The 17,340-nt window shown below is 42.6% G+C and overlaps 1 protein-coding gene across 1 annotated transcript in view; it reads left to right on the top strand.

The window, feature by feature from the left end:
* NOTCH4 (notch receptor 4) overlaps positions 1 to 17,340 on the top strand; it is a 55,937-nt gene that overhangs the window by 22,574 nt on the left and 16,023 nt on the right. Inside the window, exons 4-16 of the mRNA XM_040405395.1 lie at positions 845 to 1,180; positions 1,324 to 1,446; positions 3,458 to 3,688; positions 4,404 to 4,559; positions 5,040 to 5,225; positions 5,332 to 5,445; positions 5,574 to 5,807; positions 5,930 to 6,040; positions 8,173 to 8,359; positions 9,011 to 9,156; positions 11,736 to 11,855; positions 13,469 to 13,621; positions 15,677 to 15,905. Of these exons, the coding sequence (XP_040261329.1) occupies positions 845 to 1,180; positions 1,324 to 1,446; positions 3,458 to 3,688; positions 4,404 to 4,559; positions 5,040 to 5,225; positions 5,332 to 5,445; positions 5,574 to 5,807; positions 5,930 to 6,040; positions 8,173 to 8,359; positions 9,011 to 9,156; positions 11,736 to 11,855; positions 13,469 to 13,621; positions 15,677 to 15,905 (2,326 nt within the window). The remainder of the gene's footprint in view (positions 1 to 844; positions 1,181 to 1,323; positions 1,447 to 3,457; positions 3,689 to 4,403; positions 4,560 to 5,039; positions 5,226 to 5,331; positions 5,446 to 5,573; positions 5,808 to 5,929; positions 6,041 to 8,172; positions 8,360 to 9,010; positions 9,157 to 11,735; positions 11,856 to 13,468; positions 13,622 to 15,676; positions 15,906 to 17,340) is intronic.

The following is a 17,340-nucleotide window of genomic DNA, read 5'->3' as shown; positions in this document are numbered from 1 at the left end:
ACCACTCAGTTGCTGTGGTCACAATTGACCATGGCATCTGAGGGTTTAAAAGTCTGTGATTGGCATTATCACTGATAAGGGACTCTGCTAATGGTGTCTGCTAAGTAAAACAGCAGGTACTCGATGGCTATGGCGCCAGCTCAGCTCCTGAGCGGGCACCATCTTTAAAGACCTGATATCCGCCATACATGTATGGCAGATGCTGGAAAGAGGTTAATGAAGGCTTTTTAGAAAGTTTCTTAATTTTAGGAAGCAAACACACAAATAAAAAAAATCATAACCAACACTAAAAGGGACACTCCTGCTCTGGAAGATTTCCATTTCATCCCAACATGTGTAATTGGCTAAATCCATAGATAGGTAAGATAGGAGAGGATGTAGATGACAGGAAGGAGTATGAGCAAACTTTAGGATATTGATCCTCCTATTAACCCAGATAATGTAAAAAAATAAAAATAAGACATGAATCTATCTGCCCTAATAGGGAAAATTTCCGTCCTGCCGATCAGATCAATATTTAAAATCTAACTGATCTAATATAATTTTAAATCTAACCTATGACTATTTTTATATATTCATCCCTTTACTAGTTTTGCTTTAGATCGAAACATTCAGAGCCCATAAAGTTTCAATGGTAACAATAAAAATGGATGGATCAAACTTTGCTCATTTGTCCTGATTTGGCAGAATCTTAAATTCAAACATGAACTTTAGCTGAGCACTTCTGCCCTTTATCCCAGAGATCGATGGGGGTCTCCATACTGGGACTATGGAACTAGGTGTTCAACATTCTTTCTTTAAATGTTTGTTTGGATGGGTATTTAAAATCTATGATTCCTCCTAGGAAAGACCTGCAGTGACTTAGACCATTGTACGACCAATCGCTGCATGAACAATGGAAAGTGTGTCAACAAGCCACCGGGGTTTGAGTGCCAGTGCCAGCTTGGTTTTGATGGGGAGGCTTGCGAGAAGGATGTTGATGAATGCCAAGAAGCTGGTACCTGCAGAAATGGTGGGAAATGCGTGAACTATATAGGGACCTTCAGATGTGAGTGCCCAGCCATGTATGATGGCATCAATTGTGAAATGAGACGCGGAAAGTGCTCCTCACACAGCTGCTTTAATTCTGGAACGTGCCATCAAACAGACCCTAACTTGTACCAGTGCGCATGCCCTCCAGGTGAGTGTGTGACTTCCATCTGTGTAATGTTAGATCATTCATGAAACATTCTCATCCACAACACTCCTGGCCTATTAGGCATTGGGGTTTTTTATGGTTTTTTTTTTTTGCTTGTTAACGAATAGTTCTCTATATTATATCAGGGTATACGGGTTCTCAATGTGAGGAGAACATTGATGATTGTATCAACCACAAATGTCAGAATGGAGGCACCTGCGTGGATGGACTTGAAAAATATACTTGTAAATGCCCACCTGGATGGGAAGGTAAAGTCACAACCCTTTAATGCTTCATATCTCATCCTGCCATCTCGCTTGTGTTGCTTGTATTCTCATGCCATGCTACCATTCCAATACTCTTATCCGGCATATGACTATATTCCATTAATCTTGGCTCATGTATTAATACTGCTGCCTAGACCTCAGAAAATAGATGTATTTTGACATCAATGAGTGCTTAAAATAATTACGATCCAAGTGTTCAACATTTGAATTTAACATTTGAAGTAAATTGGTCATGTCCACATTGGCCTCTGGGGAAAATAGGGCTAAAGGTGGCCATATAAATTAGATTAAGGTTGACAGAACCTGCCAATTTTTCCGGGACCGGCCGACCATCTGGTGGTTTCATGAAGTTTTGTCGATGGCAGATGTTGGTGGATAGAATGGTCAGATATGTTAAGTTTCAACTGCCTGATCCTTTTGTGCTCAGGGGAGATAAGTCAAAGGTGTGTGGTTGCAACTTAAGGCAGCTTTACTTATAAGAATAAAGGTAATAAAGTCAAACCTGACAATTTTTGGAGGACATTCTATCTTAAGTGCATGGTGTAGTGCCATTTCATCTCTGATAGATGATGTCAGAGAAAAGAATGATTGGGTGTGTGAATTTCAATGCCTGATCCTCTTGTTCTCTGGAGAGATAAGCCACCACTAGAGGTTTCTAGCATGAAAACACATACACATTGGGCTGAACTGAGCAAACATTTGTAGAGGGAATTGGGAACAATGGCTATCAGCCGAATGACACCTATTGCTAGCTTAAAGGGGTTGTCTTAGTGTTTGATATTGAACCTCTTCTCAGGATAGGTCATCAGCTTCTGATCACTGGGGGTCAGACTTTGTGCACCCTGGCGAATCCTAGGTCAGTGACATTACGTTTATCGATCACATGGCCTAGGTGCAGCTTAGACCCATTCAAGTAAATGGGGCTGAGCTGCAATACTAAGGACAGCCGTTATCAAATTAATGGTGCTGTGCTTGGTAAGCTGCAAGGAGACGGCGGCGATCACCGGTGCATCGTGGCCTCTTCAAACAGCTGAATGGCGGTGCGTGTTGGGAGTCTGACACCAACAGTCAGATAGGTCATCAATATTAAACACTTTGACAACCCCTATAAAGATCTTTTTGAAATGCATTTGGTATTGCTATTTTTTTATGATTTTCTGAAAATTGTCCCTTTCCTACTAAATGGTGAATAATTGTTGTCGATGCCGATTCTGCACTCGCTTGGTGTTTGGAGTAGAGAGCTGATCTTCAAAAAAGCTGTCATTTTTACTTAGCAATTACTGTACTAAAAACTGATTTATTTTTACAATTTTATGTTCATTGGCTCAGATTTACTATCCACCTTTTGCTGTGTTTTGTCTAGAATTGTGACGCTAAAGTTGCATCTAATGGTTTTCACGACTCTTGACAAGGAATTGTGACTAGGTGGTGCGGCCTAAAATGTGACTTGAAATTTGTGGCCTAGAATTCTGAACAAAAGCAAGACAACTAAAGATGTTGCAAAACATTTAGACAGGCAGGCTATAGATGCACCAGATTTATCATACAACCTGTGCCACTGTGATAAATCTAACAATGTTTGCAAATCTACCCTATCATAAGGTCAAAAGGAGCAACACTTTCCCAATAATTGCTTGATCGTCAGTGAGATGATTGCTGCATTTATATGTAGCAATCATCTCCTCTGTATGGCGTAGAGCAAATGCTACGGCGATCACTTGTCCCCGAAGAGATTCATTCTTTCTGAGCATGAGATCCCTGATAATCTGATGCCCAGAAACAATGATTTTGCCGAAAGACACAATCACCCAATGAAGGAGCATTTGCTTGTTCCTCAGACAATCGCCAGCACCTCTTACACAGGCCAGTTATCGAAAACGATAAACATCCATCCCCGATAACTGGCTAGATTGTTGGACCAAGTAAAAGGACCTAAGTCTTAGCAAACCTAACCCACTTTCTTTTTATTACAACTCGCCTTTCTGTGTAACAGGAGCCTTGTGTTCCCGAGACGTTGATGAGTGCCAGTCTCCAGGCATGTGTAAAAATGGAGGAACCTGCCAGAACATCCCTGGTCAGTACAAATGTGTGTGCGTCAATGGCTGGGATGGCGATAACTGTGAACACAACATAGATGACTGTGCCACGGCCACATGTGCAGAAGGGTCTACATGCTTTGACCAGGTGGGGACATATACCTGCCTGTGCCCACCAGGAAGGATTGGTGAGTTTTTGAGAATGATTTACCAGATGATATGGATATGTGCATGCACAAGGATAAATTGCACATATTTCCAGTATATAGTTGAACTTTTTTTGGCCTATGGAGCCATAGGCACACCATGTACTTCCATACGGCAGCGCAATATGGGGATATTCTGCCCTAGATGCAGCTCCACTATGAGGGAATACCTCCATAATGCAGTGTCCGATAGAGCGTGCCATCAGTTTAGTTTTATTGGATTCAAAATGAACGCATCAGAAAAAAGGTCTCTGTATCAGAGGGACAGTATTGTACTGAAAAGCTCTATGAGTGCTGTATAAAACCTTCAAACAACTCAGAGCTTGTAGAGAGCAATAATACAGCTATGAGGCCTAAACCGAGAAGCACTTTAATGAAACAAATAGAGTTTCACCTAAGTCGGAAATCACATAGTGGCAACCTAACAACAGGCAAAAACATCCAACTGGAGAGATCACATCTCTGGTAGACAACAGTTTGACATTGACCATCATGAACTATCATGTATTGTTTCAAAACAATTGTCGATCAAAATGGTCAAAGACAGTAATTTTTCCAACGTTTATCTTATATCTATGGGCAGCTTTAGATATGTTGTACTAGATGCCCATAAAATTTGTGCCTGGTAATGACACATATCTATCTACATACAAGGATCTTGTCTGATTGTGTTCCTGACCGTTTCCCATTTTTCCAGGTCTTTTATGCCACATGGAGGATGGTTGCCTAAAGAATCAATGTCATCCAAATGCCACATGTGACACTCACCCCTCGTCTCACAGGGTATTCTGTCGCTGCCAGGCAGGTTACACTGGACCCACATGTTATGAGGACCTGAATGAATGTCAGCTAGGTGAGAAATATGGAGAACTGCAGTCAGCACCCGATTAGATATGCGCCATCACGGGAAGGATGAAACTCCAGTTGACAAGGTAACAAAATCCCAGGGGACGCTTGCTGTATTCAGTTCATATGCTCATTTATTTTCACGGGTATATATCCATATAGAGGACGCATTTCAGCTCGTCCAGCCATCATCATCCATGATGAAGGCTGGATGGGCCGAAACACGTCCTCTATATGGATTTATACCTGTGAAAATAAATGAGCATATGAACTGAATACAGCAAGCCTCCGCTGGGATTTTGTTACATTAGCTAGGTGAGAAGAATATTTGCTTTCTTTTGTTCTTCATTGTCCAAATCCTCCAAAACACCAACCCCATTGATTCCTCCATCTGTCTTCTCTTCCCTCCAAAAATGATTCTGCTCTTCTTGGTCTCCATCATTCTGTTCCTGCCCTGTATACATTTATAATGTGAACATCTCCTCAGGCCCATCTCCCTGTGAACATGGTGGAGAATGTGTTAACACTGATGGCTCCTTCTTGTGCCGTTGTCCACTCGGGTACACCGGTGCCCGCTGTGAATCAAAAAGGGATGAGTGCCAGCCAAATCCCTGCTACAATGAAGGCACCTGCATTGACCTCCTAGGACATTTTGCCTGTGAATGTTCACCAGGTAAGAATTGGCAGAGCGGTAAGAATGTAAAAATTTGAAACAACCCAATATTGGAAATCTGATCAATGCAAAATCATATATTTATGTGCTGTCTGTCCGTCTCCAGGGTATATGGGAAATGTTTGCGAAGTAGAGAGAGATGAATGTTCAAGTTCTCCTTGTCAAAATGGCGGAAACTGCACGGATATGCTTAATGACGTCCTCTGTTCGTGTCCTACAGGTGAGATGGCATTGTGACTACCTGATATAAATCACAACCTACCTGAAAATCAATGGCTACACTTGCTTTTTATAATGCATTTCTTTTAAAGTCCCTGTCCCATCATCCTTTGATTTCCTACTCCTCAGGTTTCGAGGGCAGATATTGTGAGTCAGATGTGAAGGAATGCTCCAGCTCTCCTTGTCACTTTGGTCTCTGTGTAGACCACCCAGGTTTCTTTACATGTGAATGTTATGAAGGATACACCGGACTATGGTGTGAACAGGACATTGATGAGTGCCTAAGCCAGCCATGCCACAATGGTGCCAAGTGCCTGGACCGCCAAAATGGTTATGAATGTTTATGTGAGCCGGGGATGACAGGTAACACGTTGCTCTCCTCTAATACTCCTTTAGTTATTTTATGGTTCTTTTGCTTTGTCCCGATGTCATCTACGGTAGATTTGTATTATTACATGCACTTCCACTCTTTTTTCCTTTTGAAGGTCCCACCTGTGATGCAAATATTAATGAATGTGCTAGTAACCCATGCGTACGAGGACACTGCATCGACCTTGTGAATGATTTCCAATGTCAGTGTGATCCGGGTTTCTCAGGTGACTTGAAACATAGAAAGATATAGTAATTTGGGGCAGATTTATCACACCTTTGCTCCAGAACTCTAGCTTCGAAAAGTCGCAAAATAGGGCTTTTGTAACTTTTTCTACTTGCTTGCACAAAAATGTTGTGACTTTTTGCATTTTTACACCACTCACTCCAGTTTTGCAATGTGGGTGGGAAAGTGGGCGTGGTTAGCTATGTTAATGAGTTTCACTCCAGATTTATCGCAAAAAAGTCACAATCTCACCCCAGTAGGAGGGTGGAGGAGAAAAACTGGAGGAGCTTTTCTAGACAAAAGAATTAGGTTTAAAGGGTAACTGTCATGTTTTCATAAAAAAAAACTATTTTAGCATATGTTACTGCTGCAGCAGCATTATGCATAAAGCAATCTTTAGTTTCTTTACATACCAGTTTTTCCCTTAGTTACGGCTGTTCAGACAGTTACAATATGAGGACCTTCTCAAGATGGCTCCTCTGCCAGTTCTATGAGGCCAAAACTGCTTTCCCTTACTTCACATACACACTTGCTGTAGCCAGCAGCTCCCTGCCAGCCAATCAGATTGGATTACACGCCTTCTCACTCTGAAGCCTAATGCAGGCATGCAGTGTGGAGGACCGCCTCTCTGTCTTCTGTTTATACTAAAAGGAAGACAGACAAGCCCTAGCAACGGTCTTTTAAGGGAGCAGTGGAAAGGGACATTAATGAAACCTGTTATTATAAGGTAATTAAAAATCTTTTGACAATCATTGACAGACTAACTCAGGTATACATGCCTAGCTCTAATAAACTAGCAAATAAAAAATATATGACAGTTACCCTTTAAGGATGAGACAAATTTATTAAACATAAGACATTTGATAAATTTGGAATAAAGTACACCAACACAGACACAAGCAAAACTGACTTCAAATATTTCCTCATGATAAATTCCTCTTATTGTCTTTGACTATTGCTCCATAAAATGTATGCGCTTGAAGTGAATGGCCACCAGGAGGAGCATAGGAAAATGCTGTTTATGCATTGAAACTTTTCACCGCCCCCTAGTGGTGACTACAGGCAGCCAACGGGTTACCTGGACCTGTCTTCTCTGACATGTCTGTATTGGTAAATACTTGTATTGCCCACAATTGTGATGTGGTGTTCTTATGCTATTCCTCCTACACAATTTTGACTACATTGGGTGGATGTTACCAGTTGGGGGGGTGTCCCTACACACTCTGAAACTGTACAATCAGTGCTGCCAGTGTTAGTGTTTTTGGACATGCCCCTTTGGAAAAGTAAATGGTTACGTCCAGTTGTCAATTTATTCATAAATTTCTAGTAGAACTAACAGAGGAACAGCACAACATAGAGTTATAAGTAAAGATGCTCCAGAAATGTTATTTCATGGGGAAGTATATACCGGAACTGGCGTGTCAGGAGGGGTGACAGGTCCTCTTTATACTCTTTATCTATGCAAGGTTTTTGGATATCTGTATTAGAAAAATAGACTTTTGATCACTTAGGCTAGTTGTTTCACACTGCCGGCATAGTTCCGGTGTTCCTTGACTTTTCCCTACCCGTGAAATTTCCCTAGCCTCGTCACTTCCTGTTGTGACGCGGCCGAACCGGACATGACGTTTCTAGCTTTGGAAGGAGGTGTGCCGCGCCGCGCAGGCGCACAACAACAGGGTAGGGAAATTTCACACCAGAGTTGGGGAGAAGGAGCCACCTAATGCGCTTGTGCCTTCCATAGACATCAGGGTCTTTGTCTGGGCAAAATCTTTGACATCAGGGCAAAATCTCGGCATATTTGCTAGGTAGCAGTCGAATGTTCGCCGGACCCCATTATAGTCAATAGGGCTGGAGGGCATTCTGTTAAAATGCGGGATCCAGATAGCTCTGGCAGACTATCCTGTGCCGGTGTTCCGTGATATTTCCCCTACCCGTAAAATTTTTGTCATTAGACCCTGATGTCTATGGAACTGCGAGAATGGAGGCTTTAGGGAGTATTCCCCTTCTCTCTTCTGCTGGAATCCATTCCCATTTTTCGCTAAAACTACGTGAGACAATAGAATAGATCTCTCTGATCCAAAGAGCAAATGCTGGTGCAGTACACAACTTCTTCTGAACCTTTTCTCTTTTCAGGACCCCTGTGTGATGTCGACATTGATGAATGTACTAACAATCCTTGCCAAAATGAAGGAACTTGCAAAAATGTAGATGGTGGCTTCCTGTGTACCTGCCCACCGGGGACAGTCCTTCCTCTCTGCACCCTTCAGAATATAAGCTGTAGCAATGATACTTGTGACCATGGGAACTGTCAGGACAATAGGTGCGTTATTTAGTCAATACATAAACATTATTAAAGCAGTCACACCCACCTTCCCTCCTCCTTCGCCAGGCTCTACTTCCTGGTCCTTTTCCATACTAAAATGTGATCCCTCAGCCAATCACTGGGCGAGGTTGGTGACGGATTTGACCAGTGATTGGCCACGTGGTCACATTTCCATGTCAAGAGGAACCATGAAGGAGAGATCGCCAGAGGACCCAGGCAGCATCAGACGAGCGGGGGGTTCGGTGAGGTGCGTATGACGTCTTTTATTTTTTTTAAGCCATTTTTTAAAAACATTTTACTGGTTGGACAACCCTTTCAAACCATGGTATTGGGTGATTACCGATTGTCAGACTGGACCCGTTCAAACAATCTGGAGAAGATGAGCAATTTTTGTGATTATTTTCTGAGGAACCAATAACCCCTGAGTCATAGAACTGGGATGTTTAGAATCCATCTATATGGAATCTCATATTTAAAATACTAATCATTGTACTTATTTACCTAATTGTCTGCCCAATTCCAAGATCCTGTTGATTTCTATAGATTGAACCTTATGTTCACGTTTGCAAAAGATCAAAACCAAAAGACAAACCAATCAAGTCCCCTCCACCATCCATGATGACATCTGTCTTTCACTCTCCTTTTCAGCTCTCAGTGTGACTGTGACGATGGGTGGACAGGACCCACCTGTGATTCCCCCATCGATGAGTGTGCAACCAATAAGTGTGAGAACGGGGGAACCTGTCAACCACACCAAGATGGATTTAACTGTAGCTGTGCCACTGGATATACAGGTAGTAATCCTAGTACATGCATGCAGCTTTCAAAAATATTTCCAAAAATATTCTGAAAGTAGCACTTATGTATGTATGGCAAAGCACAATTTCAGGTGGTAACATTATACATGGCGTATTAATTAATATTCTACTTAGACAGCACCTTTATTTGTTTACTATGTCGTTTTATACATTAGAATTAGGGAGGATCCGCATGGCCAAGGGGTCAGTCTCAGGACGTTTTTGGTATATATGGATTTGTTTCACTTACTTGAATGGAGACCAATCCTATTTATTACTCACATTGATACTTATGTGACGTGCTCATATCTTATCACCACATAGCCCTGAGAAATAATGGATGATGACTTTTTTTGAAGATGTTATATGGGGCTAATCCATCCAGCCATCAGCCAGAAACATTATCTAGAGAAGAGATCAGCAACCTTCGGCACTCCAGTTGCTGTGAAACTACAACTCCCATCATGCAAACATGCTGAACTGTTCTTCTAACTCCCATAGAAGTGACTGGAGCACTGTGGGAGTTGTAGTTTCTGAACAGCTGGAGTGCCGGAGGTTGCTTATCACTGTATCTAAAGTACTATAATACTGTCCCATAGGTTCCCACTAACCTGAAGAAGGTCAAAAAGTGTCCATTTAGCCTCTTTATGGTCCGTATATGATGGTATTTTTTTATGCTAGATAGAATAGCATAGTCTACTAAAATCTTCTATCCAGATTCATCCATTAAAAATAAAACTAATGCCACAAGTATATGTTTTTTAGGCCAGTCCGTAGAAAAACAAAACAAAACATGGATTCACATCCACATGCCATACATTGATCTATTGCTTCTCAGCACTTTGTAGACATTTTGATCAAAATGCATAAGCCCACTATCCAAGGTAGCTTCTTTTTCAATTTGGTTCTGTGCCCCATGGCGACCACCGCTGCTGCAACACAGCACCTGAAGGAGGCAAGAACCAGCAGCCCAACAGCACCCTTGCTACTAGGTCTCAGTCTGGCTTCTGAGGCCAGATTGAAAGGTGAGCTTTTGAGATGTGTTCACATGGGGCAGTGCGGCCTGGCGGCTGTTGATATTGTCCTACTCTACATGTGGGTTGGCCGAACCCAGTGCCAAGGGGGATTAGTCTGATAGCAGAGGTGCTGTAGGGCTGCTGGATCTTGCTGTTAGCAGGTGCTGTGTTGCGGCGTTGGTGGTCGCCATGTGGCGCTGTGCCAGTTTAGAGTAGAGACCCACAAGAAAGAGGCCACCTTGATGTGGTAAGTGAGCCTATGCCTTTTGGCGAATACGTACAGTACAGACCAAAAGTTTGGACACACCTTCTCATTCAAAGAGTTTTCTTTATTTTCATGACTATGAAAATTGTAGATTCACACTGAAGGCATCAAAACTATGAATTAACACATGTGAAATTATATACATAACAAACAAGTGTGAAACAACTGAAAATATGTCATATTCTAGGTTCTTCAAAGTAGCCACCTTTTGCTTTGATTACTGCTTTGCACACTCTTGGCATTCTCTTGATGAGCTTCCAGAGGTAGTCCCCTGAAATGGTTTTCACTTCACAGGTGTGCCCTGTCAGGTTTAATAAGTGGGATTTCTTGCCTTATAAATGGGGTTGGGACCATCAGTGGCGTTGAGGAGAAGTCAGGTGGATACACAGCTGATAGTCCTACTGAATAGACTGTTAGAATTTGTATTATGGCAAGAAAAAAGCAGCTAAGTAAAGAAAAACGAGTGGCCATCATTACTTTAAGAAATGAAGGTCAGTCAGTCAGCCGAAAAATTGGGAAAACTTTGAAAGTAAGGGCTATTTGACCATGAAGGAGAGTGATGGGGTGCTGCGCCAGATGACCTGGCCTCCACAGTCACCGGACCTGAACCCAATCGAGATGGTTTGGGGTGAGCTGGACCGCAGAGTGAAGGCAAAAGGGCCAACAAGTGCTAAGCATCTCTGGGAACTCCTTCAAGACTGTTGGAAGACCATTTCAGCGGACTACCTCTTGAAGCTCATCAAGAGAATGCCAAGAGTGTGCAAAGCAGTAATGAAAGCAAAAGGTGGCTACTTTGAAGAACCTAGAATATGACATATTTTCAGTTGTTTCACACTTGTTTGTTATGTATATAATTCCACATGTGTTAATTCATAGTTTTGATGCCTTCATAGTCATGAAAATAAAGAAAACTCTTTGAATGAGAAGGTGTGTCCAAACTTTTGGTCTGTACTGTATACGAAGTGCCTCAAAGGAGAGGTTTATAAATAATGCTGATAAGCAATGGATCAACGCATGACATGTGGATGTGCAGTCCACATCTTTATTTTCTACAGATAAGCTTATGGTTTTTCGACAAATGCCTCTGTAGGATTACTCACTGGCAGACACTGGAGCCTTGGAGGCATCCATCAGATATACAGAATATACAAGACAGACATTCGAGACAAATTGCATTATATAAACGTTGTGAACCGGTTGGTTACTGAATCGCCGGACATTAATGTGACCTTATAAAAATATCTATAGAAATTCTTCAGAAATGTCGACATTAGAAAACTTGTTTCCTCTCTTAGGGATATACTGTGAGACGGCCATATCACTTTGTAATCCAGACAGCTGTCAACATGGAGGAATCTGCTACGAGCACCCCAACCTTACTGTGCATTCCTGCCTCTGTCCTACAGGGTGGGGGGGTAAGTCAAGTCACAGAGCCTTTCCTTGTTTTATAGGCTGATTTTTTTTATCTCATCTTGCTTTGGTCACAGTTTTATTTTTGAAATGTAATCAACAATCTAGTAGGTAACAATATTCAACACTTGCACCCATATCATTCATGAGCCACAATGTCTCACCAATACACTTGTTATCTCTTTCTGTAGCCTTTGGAGAATATCTTACTTCTTTTTAGCCTTTCTGTAGCCTTTGAAGGCTCTCTTGCATGTCACACTGGCGGCCTGTGTCCATCACTGTCCTGCTTTACTGTTTGGGCATCGCTCCACTTACCCTGTGTGTATTGGGACTGGTTCTCAGTGAACTTTTCTACAGCACTGCTAGAGTTAAACCTGTCCTTTTGCTCTCTGAAAGACACACATATAGAGATGTTGATCAGAAGAAACCTCCTAGGATTCCTAGGGGAGGGGTCTTGAGACAACAGGCAGGGCGCCAAGAGGGAGAGAAGATAAAAAACAGGAAAATGTTGGAGGATTATGTTCTAGGATTAAAATGGAGGTTGGCCGCCCAAGGTGGCTGAATGCGTAGAAAAAACTATTGCATGAAGAGACCGTAACAATCATAAAAAGGGGGGTCAACCACCAAGAGGGCCCCAAAACCTAGGATAGGTCTCAGGTGGGGAAACTAGGATATATTAAATAAAACTATAGTAAAAGGCCATAACACGGCCTGAGTGATATTCTTGTAGAACAGATAAAAACGGATAAAAAGAATCTGGATAAGGTGAAAATAATAGACTGACTTCCCTGAGGAGGAGGCCAATGGGATAAAGCTCAAGATACCCAAGGGCCAAACCTCCCCCGCCAGGATCGTTTGTAGTTTTTGAGGGAAATAAACACTGCAGTATCTGATACTTCTGGTGTTTTTCCTCTTTTATTTCTTTAAAAATCACAGGTGGGCTCAACGCCTTTCGGGGGATAAATGACCCCTCTCTGTCCAGCTGCTGACTAAGGTGCAGATCAGCCTTCCTATTTAGCAGGGCTGGTCGTCCCACCTCCTTGTATGAGCTTTGAATTTTTCTAGTGTCTAGTGTGATCTCTTGTCTGAATAACCTTGCATCACACCTAGCCTGACTACCGATTCTGCTCTATCGTGTCTTCTGTCCTGACTTTGACCTGTGTCTCATTTTGCTCCTTGCCACCTGCCCTGACCTTGGACTGTATTCAGACTGCACCTTTTGCCTGATTTCTTGGTGCTTCACACCGGTGTCCCTGATCCCCATGGGTCAGGAGCCAGCTACACCAGGACTACTCCAGGAGGTAGCAGCCCGGTTGTTTCCCTGCAGCGAAGTCGAGATTCCTGTATAGGAGTATAAATACCAGGTAGAAACCAGGACATTGCCCTTAGGTTTAACCCAAAGTCAAACTGGTTAGTTGGCACAGTGGGTCCACATCCACTGTCTGTTACACTACATGTGTCTTTTTTTAATAAGATTTTTTTCCATCTAAGTTCCATCATGGTGGCTTAGTGGTTCACTATTGTTCACTGACCTGAATTCCTCTGTTGAAAAAACTGTTTTGTAGCAAATGACATTAATGGTTAACCACCGAGTTTACGTTTTGTTTCCTTTTTTCAGGATCATTTTGTGAAGTCGATGTAGATGAATGTGTGGAAAATCCCTGTAAGAATGCAGAAAATTGTGTGAATAGTCCTGGGAATTACAGTTGTGTCTGTTCCCCGGGCTACACAGGACTACAGTGTGAGACAAAACTTGACCACTGTGTAACAGGTGATGTAACTTATTATACCGTTCTAGTGTAATGTGAACAGGACCTCATGCTTATCACGTCGTAGAAAATTCTTCTAAGTGGCAGCTTGGATCCTAAACCATAACTCAGGACTGAAGTCCTTGAAGATAAAAGTACATACTGTAACCCCGGGATGTTGGCATGTTTTGAGGTTGAGCCCTTCTTGAAGGCTCGAAACGTGTCAATGTCCCTGGATGTCAAGTATGTATTTTTAAAGTATGAAATAAATAAGGGTTTTTAATCTTTGAGGGCTTCAGTTGCTGACTTGTGGTTGTGGATCCAAGCTGCTCCTCACAGGTGTGGGACCCCCTCCTCTCCTGCACTGCCCTGGGATGCATCATGATCAAGCTGTCTGTATGTGTGGGTGAACTGGATCCGTTATGCAGGCCATAGACTTCTATTATGACGGAATGAATAACGGAACGCCTTTAAAGGCATTCCGTTGTGCATTCCGTCATGGAATTGAGTTATGGTCCGTGGTATTCAGCATATACACCAACCCGAACACAAACTCAAACTTCAAAATATGAAGTTCGCTCATCCCTAATTGCAATGTTTCGACTATGAAGTCTTTAGCAGGCCCTTGAGCCTGGATCCTTGTCCGCGGGCACCACATTGTTCTGGACCTATTTTACAAGGTAATGCCGGATTATTAAAATGGTCATTACCCTATGTATGGGTTTGGAGTGCTGCTTATCTTCTGTTATTCTTATCTGCTATTCTTAGGATAGGTCATCAATATTAGATCTCTGGGGGTTTGACAGCTGATACCACCACTGATCAGCCACCAAGCAGAAGGCTCCGTCTACTGTGAATAGGCCTTGCCAGGGTACTGCAGGTCAGCTCCCATACAAGTGAATGGGAACGGAACTGCAGTACGCTGGCAGCGGAAACTACATAGTCGACTAGGGATGTCAAGCGTGTGGCCCTCCAGCTGCTGCAAAACTACAACTCGTAGTATGCCATGATAGCTGTAGACTGTTCGGGCATGATGGAAGTTGTATTTTTCCAACAGCTAGACGGCCAAAAGTTTGACATCCCTGTAGTAGACAGAACCTTGCATCCACTATATAGCTTCCGGTTCTGGCGGCTGCCCAAAACAACTGATTGGGGAGGATGCTGGATGCTGGACCACCACTGATCTAATATTGATGACCTATCCTAAGGATATGTCATCAGTATCTAAGTATAGGAAAAATCCTTAAAATACTCTAGACGAGGCAAAGAACTGTTGGTTCTGGTAGTCCCCCACTAGCTACACCACTGCCTGTAAGACTGATGACGTCTTCAAGTTCTGGTGTTTATATTTCTTGACTTTGTACATATTTAGTCATCTACACCACATATGTGTATTTTTCCTATTCCTTTTTTGACAGTATTTTTAAGGACGTTTTAATGACTGTGTTCTATTTTCTAACTGTACAGAGTCAGGGATCTTCAGCCAGTCTCCCATGCTGATACTTTCCAGGCCTTAAGCTCTGCAATATCTGTGCTCTGAAGAGTGCAGTCACATTTAGCGTGGAATGGCCCATAGCAATGGCCATTGTAAGCTAAATGTGCCTGCACTTGCCAGGTTTGCAATTTTTGTGCATTTTAAAGGGATTGTCTAAGTGTTTAATAATGATGACCTACCCTCAGGATAGGTCATCAGTGACAGATTGGTGGGGGTCCAACTCCTGGCATCCCTGCTGATCAGCTGTTTGAAAAGGTTGCGTGCTCCGCTGAATGCTTCAGCCTCCTCACAGCTGAAAAAGCACAGCGTCGTCCATTGTATAGTTGCTGTGCTTGGTATTGCATCTCAACCCTATTCACTTGAATTAGAATGAGCTGCAAATAGACCATGTGACTGATAAACGTGACGTCACTGGTCTAGGAAGAGACTGTCTCTTTAAACCTTCCTGAGAATAGGTCATCAGTATTAAATACTCACACAACCCCTTTAAGGCCTGGCAAGCACCAGCATAGGAGACCGGCTGGGAATGCCTGGTTCCATTTACGATTTACTAATATTGTCATCCATCTTTTCTTCCCCATAGACAGTTGCCAGAATGGAGGAACATGCACAAGTCTGATTGATTCCTTCATATGCATTTGTCCACCTGGATACATGGGCAACCTATGTGAAGAGACTGTGGACAGCTGTAGAAGTCTACCCTGCCAGAATGGAGGGACCTGCAAAAAACTGACCAACTCTTACAAATGTGATTGTGCTAGAGGCTACGAGGGAATGAACTGTGAGGTCAATACTCAGGACTGCACCAATAGGTAAGAGAACCACCAGTAACATAAGGATGAGTAATTAGGATCCTTCAACATCATCAGGCATTAGTTACAATTTGGACCTTTTAAAGGAGAATTAAAGGGGTTGTGTTATTAATATAAATGTATCCCACCCAACAGATATTGCTGTAATATCACTTTCCCCAAATACAACCGTTTTTCAAAACTGCCTTATTCTAAAATTATTAGCCTACCATTTCACCCTGTGGCAAATCAGTTTTGACATTCAATTGCTGTAGGTTATGTCCTGCATTGGACCTTGTAATGTAGGATGTTCAGTGGATGGGTTTGAAGTGGTTCCAATGCTATGCTGGGTCCTGCGGACATTGTTGAGGTGTCACCACACGTTTCTGTTCTCCGGAAAAGATGGTAATGTGTTGTGCACCCCAATGGGTCAAAGTCCAGAGAGTCAGGGTCTTCAGTGTGCTTCTTTACTGGAGGAACTCAAGTTCAAAACAATACAGCCATGGCACTGGGCTGGCTTCTCCAGTCTCCTCCCAGCCAGAATAAGAGTTTGATGCTGAGGAAAGGCCTAAGCTAGCTGTCCCTCTCTCTCTCCCAGAAAGCTGGTACCCCATACAAAGGCTGGATGCCCATGGTCTGTGGCTCAGTAGTCTGGCTGGTTCCTTGTTACAGGGCTGGTGGCTCAACATCCCCATCTTGGCACTCATGCTGTCTGGCAGAGTCTCTTCTTCTAAGCACTGATCCCTAACTACAGAACACTAGGGGCTCTGATTCCTCCTATATACAGTTTCTAGCTGAACCAAAACCTTCTAGTGGGAGGGTGGAGTGGAGAAACACAACCCAAACAAATACAATGTTACAACTTTCGTCTCTCATAGACTTGCATTAGAACGTCAATGATACCTAATGGGAATGACAAAGCAGTTTTTCCAGACAAAAACAAGCCTTCAGACATAATAACATAGCTAAACCAGACATGCAAAAGGTAAGTCTGTCTGGTTTTGATGCTAAACAAATAACCCTTATGGTAAACATGGAAAATTTACCGGCCTCTCATTATTAGCTAGAAGGTTCCAAAAGTCTCTGTGTTCATTAATCCTTTCCACAACACTGGATATATCACAACAGACATATAAAATGCAGTTACATGGTATTAAACAGTGTAAGTCAGTGTAAGTTAACCATTTAAAGTGAAAAAGTAAGGAATTGATAATTTTGCATAGGGGAAATAGGGGCAAATGTCCACAAATGTTCAGACTTTAAAGTACCCCTGCTCCAGGGCACTACAGACTCACAAGTGTCATTAGTAAGGACAAGGGACCTTCTCAAGATACCCTGAGGTTGACCAAAGCTGCCAATTTTGAAGGGACAGGCCAGCCAACTAATGTGTATCTGATGTTCAGCTTTAGTCGGCTAATGTTGGGCAAAAATGTATTGGGCATGAATTTCAATATGT

The sequence above is a fragment of the Bufo bufo genome, chromosome 8, assembly GCF_905171765.1.
Source record: "Bufo bufo chromosome 8, aBufBuf1.1, whole genome shotgun sequence".
NCBI lineage: Eukaryota > Metazoa > Chordata > Amphibia > Anura > Bufonidae > Bufo > Bufo bufo.
The sequence above is the reverse complement of the archived record's forward strand: the minus strand, read 5'-3'. Positions and strand labels throughout refer to the sequence as shown.